The 13425-nt window shown below is 38.1% G+C and overlaps 2 protein-coding genes across 2 annotated transcripts; one reads left to right on the top strand and one right to left on the bottom strand.

Annotated features, from left to right (window-relative positions):
* Positions 1–3287: 3287 nt before the first annotated feature.
* Positions 3288–4232, top strand: LOC100771237 (olfactory receptor 51I2). The gene has a single exon (XM_027408035.1). It carries the CDS (start codon positions 3288–3290, stop codon positions 4230–4232), a length of 945 nt encoding a protein of 314 aa, XP_027263836.1.
* Positions 4233–11462: 7230 nt separating this feature from the next.
* LOC100770951 (olfactory receptor 51I2) lies at positions 11463–12401 on the bottom strand. The gene has a single exon (XM_027408034.1). The coding sequence runs from the start codon at positions 12399–12401 to the stop codon at positions 11463–11465; it is 939 nt and encodes a 312-aa protein (XP_027263835.1).
* Between the last annotated feature and the right edge of the window lie 1024 nt (positions 12402–13425).

Genomic DNA, 13425 nt, shown 5'->3' on the forward strand with positions numbered 1-13425 from the left:
GAACAATCTAGTATTTATCTTAGGTGAAATAAGTTAATTCATAAGATTTCTTCCTAGGTGTTCATTGATGTCTCTTTTATTCTCTAACTTTGATAAGAGATAGCATGGACCATGCAGATAATTTAGAAGTGCATCAGAACAATTTATGTTCAAATTCTGATATTGTAAATCACTTCTCTGTGCATAGCAACAAACTTTTTTTGCCCAAGTCTCAATTTTTCCATTATAAAAGTTTGGTCATGGTACATGACAGCCAAAGAACTCTTTTAATTTTGACACTTTAAATTAAATTCGTGTATAAGAAATCAGTCTGTGTTTAGAAAGAATTGGCCTTTCTACTATTCAACTTCTTTTCTGGGAAGAAAAATTAGTAAGTTTTTCAACAGTTTTAAAAGCTCTTGCTGTGAAGTGTTGGATCATATGTGTTTAGATCTATGAGAATTTGTCCTTCATTTTACAACAAAGGAATCCAAAAACCAAAAGAATTAAATAAACTTAATGTCACTATCTTACAGAAGCAGCTCATTTTCAAAAATGTATTTTTAAATGTATTTATTTTCATTTTATGTTCATGAATGTTTTGTGTGCACATATGTATGCAAATCACTTGTGAGATAGGTACCCATGGAGACCAGAAGAGGCCATTAGATCTCATGTAACTGGAGATAGTTATGAGCTGCTATGTGGGTACTGCCATCCAACCTGGGTTATCTTCAAGAGCAGTCACTGCTTTTAACTGTTGAACGATTTCTTCAGCCTGAAGAAGCTAGCTTTGAATATAGGTCTGGCTCCATGGCAACAAATTGTCATGCAGATTCTTGTCTTGCAAGACTTTTAACAGTTAATCAGGTGGCTTTCCAGAAAGACCAGGATATTTTGATCTGTTTGCTGACACCACATAGCTAGGTGTGCTATTCCTTTCTTGAAATATTTTTGAATCATGGCATGGTTAACAGGAAAATGTCTCTTCTGAGAGACAGTTGGAACCTATGGGTCTGAGATTCTACCCAGCTCTGATGCTGAGTTACAGAATAAGCTGTTGGTGAGTCTCAGTTCTCCCAAAGGAAGAGCTGAACATATAGATCACACCAGCTTTCACTCTCAACTTTAGTATCTTTAAGTGGGAGGAATGACAAAGCACAAGGGAGCACAATTACTCAAGAGTTTTCATACTTCCCATTCCCTAACCATCTCCCCAGGCTGTCCCAACCAGGCTCAATGGACTCTTAAGAGGCAGCTTCATAGATCCCAGAGCAGGAAGTGAATATAGACTAGCACATCATGTAGTAGAGTATTTGGTGTTTATTCTCTGGGCAAGCACCTTGACTACCTATTTTTTTTTTTTTTTACAGCTACTAGATCTACCCTGAAGAGGTAAGTGGGAACCTTGGCCCTTATCTTGCAGGGATGCTCACAGGTCCTGGTACGGAGCCTCAGAGAGGCATCTAGGTTTTTGTTTGTCAAAGACAGTTTTGATTTGGATCAATGCTTCAGTGTGATTAACTCAGTTATTCTCATTAGGTAATTAGACAAGAACGATACAAAAGATGAGAGTCTTTGAATGGGAAACTGGTTGGAATTAGAACAGTAGTTTGGACACAAGACCAGGTATTCTAACACTCTAAGAATCTGCTTTCCTTGCTACTTTCTTATCTGCCATTTATTTAGCATGTGACTTGTAGTAGAAGCCTGAATATTCACTTCAAGTACTTTATTCTATATTATTTTTATATTCTTTTAATGAGAAAATAATTTATTATAAAGTTAAATTTACAGTTGGTGTGTGGGAATTGAGTTCATATTAATTTACTTGTTTCATAATTTTACACTTAAAATGTAGGTGTTAATGTATTGTTATTAAAGCAGTTTATTAGTTTAATACCATTTTGTAAAATTGAAAATAGACCTAGCAATCACTGAGTCCTAGTTTAGGGATTTGTATGCCAATTTACCTGCCTAAACATTGAGGATAAAATGAAAAGAATGGAGATGTGAGATGGCTTAGCAGGCAAAAGCATTTGCCCCGAAGCCTCATAGTCTGAGCCTGGTACCTGGGACCCACATGGTAGAAAGGGAGAAACAACTTTGGTAAGTTATCTTCTGATTTTCACATGTGTCATGGTACATGCTCTTCCACTAAATAGGTAAATGCAAATATGATATAATTTAAAAATAAAAGGAAATGCATGTCATGATGGGAGCTCATAATTGATTATGGGAGAAAGACACTAATCTAGGAATCACATATCTGTCACTGTCATTACGTGTGATAAAAAAATGAATGAATAAAACACAATAAAGCAAGAGCCAAACTGAAATTGCCTTACAGGTGTGCCAGTCTACAAATATGTAAAGGAAATATGATACACACACACACACACACACACACGCACGCACGCACGCACGCACGCACGCACACGCACGCACGCACGCACGCACACATACACTCACACTTGCATACACACGTGTACATGTGTGTATAAGAATGAATTTTATTCTTCTATAAGGAACAATGAAATTACATCATTTCAAGAAAAATATATGTACTAAAGACAATAATATTAAGTGAAATAAGCCAGAGTGGGAAAGAAACATTACATTATCTTTTTTTAGTGGATTCCTTAGTTCTTCTTCCAGGCTTTCACATGCAACTGCTATGCATGTGGCCTGAACAGCATTTTTAAGCCCCTCAAGTTGATGCAGCATACAGTTCAGTTTGAGAGTATTTGATCCAAGGAAACATATAAACATACAGGAAGCAAAATCAAAAGCAACCAGGAGTGGCAAAGAGTGGGGTTATTGAATACTAGGGAATAAATGAGGGGCTTAAACAACAAAGAGGAGAAGAGTTACTGGGATGCTATTTGAATTCAGGAGAAAGAAGACAGAACAGAATCTTGTCAAGAGGTGTCATAACTTGCATAGAAGAGAATAAATCAGCCCTAATATATTAAGAACTAAATTCATTGAGCACTTGCTGTATGATGATGTCTAAAAACCAGAGGCAAGAAAGACCATGTCATAAAGATATAAGCACCTGTAAATAACATGACAGGAAGAATAAAGAATAATGTTTAAAAAAGAGTCCAGAGAATTCTCTTGGGAAAGGGAAAGGGCTCATACAGTCTGTTCTTTCCTGATCTTTCCATAGTCTTTGGTGCAGGAATCTAAGCATTACTTCTTTCTGTTCTCAAGACACTTACCACTCTTTACTTTTTCCATGGCCCAATCTCACTTCACTCTGGTATATCTCCCTACAGTTGTTGGGTAGCTACTCAGCAATCCTGATGAGGAGTGTCCAGACTAACACCTCAAGCATTACTAGCTTCACACTAACGGGCTTCCCAGAGATGGAGAGTATGGAGCACTGGCTAGCTGCCCTCCTGCTGCTGCTGTACATTATCTCCATTGTAGGCAATGCCCTGATTCTCTTCATCATAAAGGAGGAACAGAGTTTGCACCAGCCAATGTACTACTTCCTGTCCCTTCTATCTGTCAATGACCTGGGGGTGTCCTTTTCTACTTTGCCCACGGTGCTGGCTTCTATGTGCTTTCATGTCCCAGAGACTGCCTTCGATGCCTGCTTGGCCCAGATGTTCTTCATACACTTTTTTTCCTGGACAGAGTCTGGGATTCTGCTGGCCATGAGTTTTGACAGGTATGTGGCCATCTGTAACCCCTTGCACTACTCTTCAGTGCTTACTGATGCCCGTGTGGCCCATATGGGCATGTCTATCATTATCCGCAGCTTCTGCATGGTCTTTCCACTTCCTTTCCTACTGAAGAGGCTGCCCTTCTGTAAGGCCAATGTTCTGACACATTCCTACTGCTTACATCCAGACCTGATCCGCCTACCCTGTGGAGATACCACCATCAACAGCATGTATGGTCTGTTTATTGTCATCTCTGCCTTTGGTGTAGATTCATTGCTCATCCTTCTCTCCTATGTGCTCATTCTGCACTCTGTGTTGGCCATTGCCTCCCGGGAAGAGAGGCTTAAGACACTCAACACATGTGTATCACATATATCTGCTGTGCTAATCTTCTATGTGCCCATGATTAGTGTATCAATGGTCCACAGATTTGTAAAGCATGCCCCAGAGTATGTGCACAAGTTCACATCCTTGGTCTATCTCTTTGTCCCTCCAATGCTCAATCCCATTATCTATTCCATCAAGACAAAGGAGATTCGCAGGAGGCTACACAAGATGTTGTCAGGCACCAAGTTTTGATTGGGAAGAATTTTTTTTGAAGCACTGCATAGCTTAGACTTAGATATTTTTGTTTTTGTTAATGTTTGAATGTATCAAGATAGTCTGTGGATCCATTAAACATATATATTTTTAGATATGTTCCTACATTTGGGAGTATGCATTTCTTGCAAGATACAGCCTAGACACAATCTGCAACTTAAAATACCATGTAATTAATTAGGTCATAGTTTTCTGCAAATTAATTCTCTCCAACCAAACAAAAAAAAGACTCCTGAATTAGATCTTGTTTGATTCCAATATACCACTAATATCTATGTTTTCAAGTAATATAAAAATAAATTCATTCATATATATATATGTATATACATATATATGATATTATCTGATAAAAGAATAATAGTTTGGGGTATCTTTAAACTTTTGAATTATACAATAGCTATTTGACCATGGTGACATGTGCTGTCCTCACTCAGGCACAACTAAGGGGAAGATTAAATTTCTCCTAAGAAGCTAATAGGCACACTGAGTGGAAGATGAACTGATATTAGTGACTAATCGAGAGGGAAGTTCCTCCCTTCATAAGCTGTGGCAGTGTGACCTACAGTCTACTGGCATATAGGTTTATGTCCTACAATGAATAGCACTGCCCAAGGCCACCCCATGAGCTACAACAGAGACCAAGAAATGAAAGATGCAAGGAAAATCATAGAATCACAGCCATGAAAAGACAGAAACCTTCTAAGATCCATAAATGTGAACACAACCCACATGAAACAGGCAGGTGGATACTGGTAGAAATAAGCACAGTGGCCTAGAGACTTCCACCAGGCAGTGGAAGGATATCATGTAAGTTAAGCTTAAAGGAAGGTAGTGGAGAAAGAAGATACTTTAGGCAGAGGTCTTCTAAAAGTGATATCTCTTTACATTTTTCCTGTAAGATGATGAAATAAGTTTTAGAAAGTAAAGCTATGTAGACCAAGTAACAGGGCAGTGACTTAAGCAAAAGAGAGCATACACTTGAATTGCTCCTAAATGCCCATCCTTGAATGTAAATTAAGCAACAAAAAAGTAAAATAAAAATCTACGTATGACACAATGAAGGTAACAGATATAGAAATACTTGTTTCCAACTATAGAAAAATATATTTCAAGAAGAAACTTGAGTAGATGGCTTTGCTGTGGATTGGTAAAACTAGACACAAAGCTTACAGGTTTCAAAATCTTAGAGACCTGAGGTGACAAAGTACTACCATCATAGTCCCAAGACTCCTCCAATCTCAAAAATGCTTAGCAAATGAGCTCTTTCAAAAGAATTCGGAGTAAACCTGAGGTAAAGCACCTTAAGCAAAAGAAAGAGGGCATTTTGTGAGATAAAGAAGGTTCTGGATAGGTAGCAGGAAGAGTGTAGGGGACCAGGCAGAAGAGAGGGCTATAGTGTTGCAAGATGAGGGCTGACTTGGAAGCAACACCTGTAGATGTAGGTTGCAGCAGAGATAGGATGAAGCATCCTCCGGAACACGTTCAGCTTGGGCTCAGAAACATGCTACATTGAGCTGTTGCAAAGCCACAGAAGTAACTGACCAGTGGATTTTCTCTTCCAAGAACCTTCTGGGTCATAATGAAAGTCAACTTTATTAGTATTAGGAAAGAGGGAGAGAAGGCAATTCTACACAGTTATATACAAATATGCAAAATGCCAAGGACAACAATGAACCCTTGGCTTTAAATTCATACCAGCAGAAGTTTGAGCTCTCTCTCTCTCTCTCTCTCTCTCTCTCTCTCTCTCTCTCTCTCTCTCTCTGAAATCATAAACCACCGGTCTGAGTTCAGTATTTTTCAGATTTTTTAAAATTTGAAATTTGGGACAAGTGAAATAGTTCAGCAAGTAGAGGAGCTTGCACACAGACCTGATGACCAAGGTACAGTCCTCGGATCCAACAAAGTTTTGTAGGACAGAACCAGCTCCTGAGAGTTGTCCTCTAACCTTCATTTGCTCAACATGGCACAGATATGCCTGCACTAGCACACACATACACACAAAATAAATATATAAATACAGTGAAAAAAACTGAAGCTCAATTTTAGCTATACAATTTAGTTACATAATAAGGCATAAGAATGATGAGTACTTGAATCATATCATTGTTATATTGAGTTATATTGTTAAATTGAGCATGGAAAGTATTTGCCATTCATACTAACACATATGTATTATGCTTTGCTACTGTTTAACAAATATGAATTGAATCCATAAATGAGACTTGTAATTTTTATTTTGGAATTAATATATGTATTCTTACTAGAAAATAAATATTTTATACAGTGTGTTAACTTCTAAATAAAGAACCATTAGTAATATTTTTATATTGACTGAGAAGCTTTATTATTTGAAAAATTATGTTTGATAATAAATAAAACAGCATTGTCCAGTTTGTACCTGTTTGCTTCCAACAACTCTTCTTTATAGTTGGAAACAGTTATTCATGTTATTTGTAAAAATAGTCTTATGGACATTCAGATTCTAAATGCTGGGTTGTGTTTCTCATTAAGCATAATGACAAATCTCCCTTATTGTTGAATAATTATTGTGTGAAGTATTTCCAATCTACTACCTGTCACTAACTGATATAGAGGCTTTGGATATGTCTGCTTAGTAGGAATTAGTTTAAATTTTTAAATTATTTTACTTAATTTTCTACATGTTCAGAAGTTGCCTTTGTGTTGTATTCAGTATAGAAAAAGCCATTTGACCATCTGTTAAGCTCTAACCTGATCAATATTTAAGAAGTAGCTAATCTCACTTAACAATGATAATAGGAATTGGATGTCAAGACCTTAGAGAACTAGAAATGTAGTTCAGGAGTGAAGTGCTAGTCCAGCATGCACCAGGCCCTGGGTTCAATCCCCAGCACTCAGGAATCTTGTTTCTCCATGTTTATATTTACCCTTAATATATAGTTTTTGCTATTCAGCCTTTGTTATGCCTTCACACAATTTATATGGAGATTTACTTCACCAGTGACACCATTTCATCACAGTTACCAACAAATACCACATGTTTTTCCCTTATGTGGAATTTGGGAAAGTGGCCTGGATGTAGACCTTTAAGTACCACAGGTTGTGAAGGGGACAGTGGATAAAAGGCATACAGCATGCATGCACTAAAATATCACATCAAATCCAGGGATAATTAATACATGCTAATAAAAAAGGAACAAAAAAAGAAAAGAGGACTGTGTATGCAGATAAATAAATATAATCACTGGAGTAGTTGACAGACCACATTCTTCCTATAACTCTTCATGGAGGATTCCCCAGCCTCCAATGACTAAGTCATATTGTCACAGACCTAACGCCGCATCTGGTACACTGTAGGTTTCAATAAACATTATTGAGTGAATAAATAAAGAGATGTAATGAAACATTACATCTCTTTAAAGGAAAGAACAAAGTTCAGAAACAGTGAACCTCAGAACCTCCCTTTCCCCAGTCTCCATAGTGTTTTAAAGCTGAGATTACATAAGGCTGATAATTAATTTCTGTATTTGAAAGAATGAACACTGAAAAATTTTCTGAGCAACATGCTGGAAGCAAATGTTAAGACTGAGGTTGTCTTTTGGAGTTCTAATTGAGACTCTCTGTACATCTGAGCCTGCTATGCACCAGTGTTTGGTGAGTAATATCTGCATCTAGAGATTCATAAAAGTCTTATCCTGAGATTGTGCTTTACATTTGAAGAGTGTTGGAGGTTTAAGTGAATTGCAATGAAATAGCAAAACTTCAAGTGCTGTCAGCTTGTGTGTAAATTATACAAGCAGAAATAAAATCAATAAATAAAACATTCATTTAAGGATAATTATTTCCTCTATTTTATCACATATATTTGATGAGCTAATCATTTGTATATAATCGAAGGAAAGGGAAAAGTTTTATTTAATAAATACGAACAACTTGCACAAGCAGCAACAAATAGATCCCTTCCTACTGAAAGTGTAATAGCATGACAGAGGACTCTGAGTTCAGGGCTCATCATCACAATTAGAAAACACACCCAGTTGGTAATGGAGCAGTGAACCCTCTCAATGAGGAAATGACCTTGGGGATATATAACCTAACTTGAAAGATGAAGTTGTGGTGTCCTGATTTGTTTATTACTTTATAAAGACATGGGAGGTGAAGAGTGCTTCCAGACCAGTTGAACTGTTTCTGCAGCAGCAAAGTTATGGTATCTGAGAAGAGCTGGTCAGCTTTTCAAATTACTTCCTTGATTCTGCTTTATGGTACATAGAATATGACACTAATGGCTACCTACTGCCAGGAGCATGGGTGCTATCTTCTTGTGAGGTTCATTTCTGAAGAACCTCTCTTCCTTGGATTCCTGTGGAGCTCCCTGCAATGTGACTTGGTTGTTTCTTATGTTCTGTATTGGATCTTAGTTATCATAGGACTTTTATGAGTCTTAACTATAAGTCACAGAGATCATGAATCCTGCACAGTCATAATTGCTCCTCCTAGCTTTTGTTTGTATCAGCCAGCTCATTCTTTGATATGGAGGATGAGACATGTATCCATGAGAATACAGGACAAAAGCATGACTTCCACACTCACACGTACTTTCTGCAAACTATAAACTTGTCTTCTCAATAATTTTAGATTGAATGATGTCCAATACTTCATTTTTTTAAGTTGAAACTATGTCTAAGCAGACTTAAAGAAGTAAAAGAATTGTCTTCCAAATATTTTTCCTGGAACTGAAATAGATATTTTGTTATTTCACTATGGAAGTAAATGTTGACTTCAAAGGAAACATTGCAACAAAACAGCAATAAAACCCAATAGTGGTTAGCTTAGGTCTGCTTAGGGTTATAGCAGCAGGGGTGGCTTACCTATGGCTTTGACAATTACTGTATAAGCAGTCACAAACCCCCAAATAAAGCAAAACGAAACTCCAGCCTTTCTGCTTGGCTTCTGAAAAGCATTTCAATTTGAATTTGATGGTGGAGAAAGGAAGGGAGAAAGTGGAGCCGAACCAGAGGCCATTTGAGGAGCCCCCTCATCTCTTCCTTCTTGTTTTTTTTTTTTTTTTTTTTTGTTTTTCCTCTTAGTGTCAGATACGGTTAAACAAACGTCTCCCTTGTCTTTGGCTGGCCAAAGACAAGGGAGTGTTTTACTTATGTTTATTTAGCAACTCCCTTAAGCCCTTTCTTTTCATTGATACCTTTATTTAGAAATAAAATCTGATGCTATTAAAATTACCAGTTGCATCCTAAAGCAAGATAGGAGTTTCTTATATGACTCAGGAAAGTTATTTTTAAATTTACAATTACAGTTGACTCTATACTAACTATCCCTATTTATTTTTCCTTTGAAATCATGTTGCTACATTATTCAACAATTCTCTAAAAAGTTAACTCAGCACAGAAGAAAACATATGAGTTTCTTACTGTAGTCATGGTGAATTTTGAGATCTGGCTCACAAATACTGACAATATCTACATTCACAGAGAGATCCCTCCCTTTGTGCTCATCACTCATCTTTGCCATTTCCGAAGCAAAAGTTCTCTGTCATCAAGGAAATGACATACAGGAAAATCATTCTAAAAGAAGGCCAGAAAGAATTATGTTCTAACTACTCAGCGGTAAGAAACAACGGCATCTTTAAATTTGCAGGCAAATGGACAGCACTAGAACAAACATCCTGAGTTAGGTAACCCAGAACCAGAAAGACAGATATAGTAGGCACTCACTCATAAGTGGATAACAGACATAAAGCAAAGGATACATAGCCTACAATCCACAACCCCAGAGAAGCTAGAACCCTCTTCCAGAAGCAGATGGAAGCAAATAAAGAAATCCACAACTAACCATTGGGACAAGCTCCTGGAGTACAATAGATGTGAGGGAGGAGTGGTAATGTGAACAAAGGAGTCAAGACCATGATGTGGAAACCCACAGAACCAGCTGACCTGAGCTAGTGAGAGATCACTGACTACTCTGACACCTGGGGAACCTGCATAGGACTGAACTACGCCCCCTGAATACAGGTGACAGTGGTGTTGTTTGGGCAGTATATGAGGTCATTGGCAGTGGCACCAAGATCTAATGCGTAAATTGACTTGGTGAAGCCCATTCTCTATGGAGAGATACTTTGATCAGTCTAGGCACAGAGGAGGATGGCGCTTGGTCTTGCCTCAATAGGGTGATGGGACAGACATAGTTGACTTCCTTACCCTCTCCAAGGAGCAGATGGGAGGTGAGATGGGGGGAAGTGGGAGGAAAAAAAGGAGGGAAACTGGGATTGGAGTGTAATAAATGAATAAAAATTATTTTCTAATTGTGAATTGTGAATGTTTTATGCTGTGTGTCCCAGAGTGTTTTTTTTCTAACAGTCCCAGAATATAGTTTCTGACATCTCTTAGCATGGAATTGCATGTAAGAGAATTGTTATCCCAAGAAAGTATGAGAAAATAGAAACTATGACTCCAGCATATTGACCACCCTATAGAAAAGTTCATGATTCAGGAAGATAAATGCAGTAGAAAAAAAGATGTAGAATCAAACCTAGAAAGTTCTCAGTTTCATCAGCTGTTAGTTTTCTGGGTCATCTTTGTTCATTCAATTTTTTAGTGAGTTCTAAAAGTATATCAGATTTCACCTTGTGAAGTTAAAGCAGCCTGTGAATGTTTAGAGGGATAATGTCAGAGAAAATCAAGACAGCAATGGTAATATTATGCAATGCAGATCACTCAATGAAATGAGATTTCCCCCTACAGTAGGGTGGGAAACCGACATAATTTAACCTCAAATATCTATGTAACTCTGAGCAATTCATCCTCTGTGCCTCATGTGATTAGTATGAACATTAAGTCAATGTACATAAAGACTTTTGAGTAGAACATGGCACATTTTATGACAGTAAAATTAATTGTTGCATTAGGAAAAATTGCTAACTTTATAAAAATAACTCCTAGCTGAAGGTTAATCTGTAAAACATTACATAACTACTCGGTTGCCTCCAACAGTTACCGTTCTGTGGATGGCACAGCTGCCAGCTTAATGCATTATTGCTTTGTATCTCATAATTTTATACTGTACGTTTTCCGTCTCAATTTTCATGGTCTATTAGCTTCCCCTACATTTACATGTAATGCATAATTCTTATGCTGAAAATTATGATCATAATGATGGCATCATCAATGAAAACCTATAGGCACTGTAATCATCAGATCCTAAAGAAAGATGTGAAAGTCACAGTTTGATACGGTGAAACATTCGGAAGATGGCACGGCGGATCTCCTTTGTCTTGGCACTGTAAATGAGAGGATTGAGTACGGGAGGCACAAAGAGATAAATGTTGGACATCAGAACATGTATGTATCGTGGGGCATGTTTTCCAAAGCGGTGCACTGTAGAGACCCCTATCATTGGCACATAAAATGCAAGCACAGCCAAGATATGTGACACACATGTGTTGAGAGCTTTCAGGCGTTCTTCGTGAGAAGCAATGGCCATAACGGAACGCAAAATGAGGACATAGGAGAGGAAGATAAAAAGCAGGTCCATGCCAAAGGTAGACACAAGAACAAAGAGCCCATAGATACTGTTGATGGTGATGTCAGCACAGGCAAGCTTCATCATGTCTGGGTGCAGACAGTAGGAGTGGGAAAGAACGTTGGATCTGCAGATAGGTAGCCTCTTGATTAGGAAGGGCAGAGGAAAAAGGGTAATGAAGCTTCGAGCAGTTACAGCTAATCCCATCCCGGCAATGAATTCGTTAGTGAGCACAGTGGCATAATGTAAGGGATCACATATGGCCACATATCGGTCAAAGCTCATTGCCAGAAGAATACCTGACTCCATCATGGAGAAAGAGTGAATGAGGAACATCTGGACTAGGCAGGCATCAAAGGCAATGCTTCGGGCATCAAAGCAGAAGGTTCTAAGCACAGTGGGCAGTGTAGCCATGGTCATGGCCACATCACTGAAAGACAACATGGACAAGAAGTAGTACATGGGAGCGTGGAGGTTGGGCTCCAATCGTACGGCCTGCAGGATCACAGTGTTTCCCCCAAGGGCCACAGCATACATTACACAGAGAGGCCCTGCCAGCCAGGGATGGAGGCTCTCCAGACCAGGGATACCAGTAAGGAGGAAGGAGGCAGGGCGTGTGACATTAAACAGCCCCATAACAGGAAGAATCCAGGATGCGTCTCTGGGTCAGATTTTGCTTGGAGAATTCCAAGAGCTGTGTTCACTGGAGGACAAGAAACCCGGAATCAAGAGATACAGTGAGGAAGTCTCTATAACTAAAAGCTGGTTCACTCATGAACCACTGGTTTGAAATAAGGCAGGCATATTGCCTTTCTTCATATTTTTATGATCATCAAGCTAAAGACCAGGACAGCATTTCTCTGTTTCATGGATGCAGAAAGACATTGTATGATACTTCAAAAATCTTAGCGATGAGGAACATGATTCCATCATATTATTCTTATTTTTCATGCATTTTAATAATTCAAAGGGATCATTTTTGCCCAAGGAAAGAATTGGGGTCATTAATAACTTTTAGAAAGGCTTAAATATTTCCTTGAAAACATCATTTAGTTCATATGTCATTGATTATGGAGAAAAATTCCTTAGAGCTATATTTTTATAATCGTAAAGGTTTGTGTATTTTATTTATATGTATGTGTTTGATTTCATTTCTTTATGTACGACATGTGTGTGCAGGAGTCAGTGAAGGCCAGAAGAGGGAATTAGATACCCTAGAAGGAGTTACAGGTCATTGTGAGTTGCCACAAAGGTGCTGAGAACCAAAGCTAGGTCCCTGCAAGGGCAGAAAGTACTCTTAATGACTGAGCCTTCTCTCTAGACTCCATAACAAGCATTTATCATCGTGGATACTTGGGAGGTAAGGGGAACGGAAAATAAGAGACTGAGGTAATTGACTATATTTGAACATCAGTTTCCATTGGCACAGTTACTGAAAACAGGGGACTTTTAAAAACAATAGCAAAATGTTTTTTAAAAATCATAATAGGACACACCTTGGAAGACAAATATAAACTTTTTATGTAAATGAGATAAATAAAATGTACAAAAATTTAATATAATTAATATAATTAGTATGGTGTCTGGAGAGATGGATCAGTGTTTGAAGGGCACTGACTGCTCTTCCAGAGGACCCGGGTTCAATGGCAGCTCACAACTG

This window comes from Cricetulus griseus, chromosome 3, assembly GCF_003668045.3.
Source record: "Cricetulus griseus strain 17A/GY chromosome 3, alternate assembly CriGri-PICRH-1.0, whole genome shotgun sequence".
NCBI classification, from domain to species: Eukaryota; Metazoa; Chordata; class Mammalia; order Rodentia; family Cricetidae; genus Cricetulus; species Cricetulus griseus.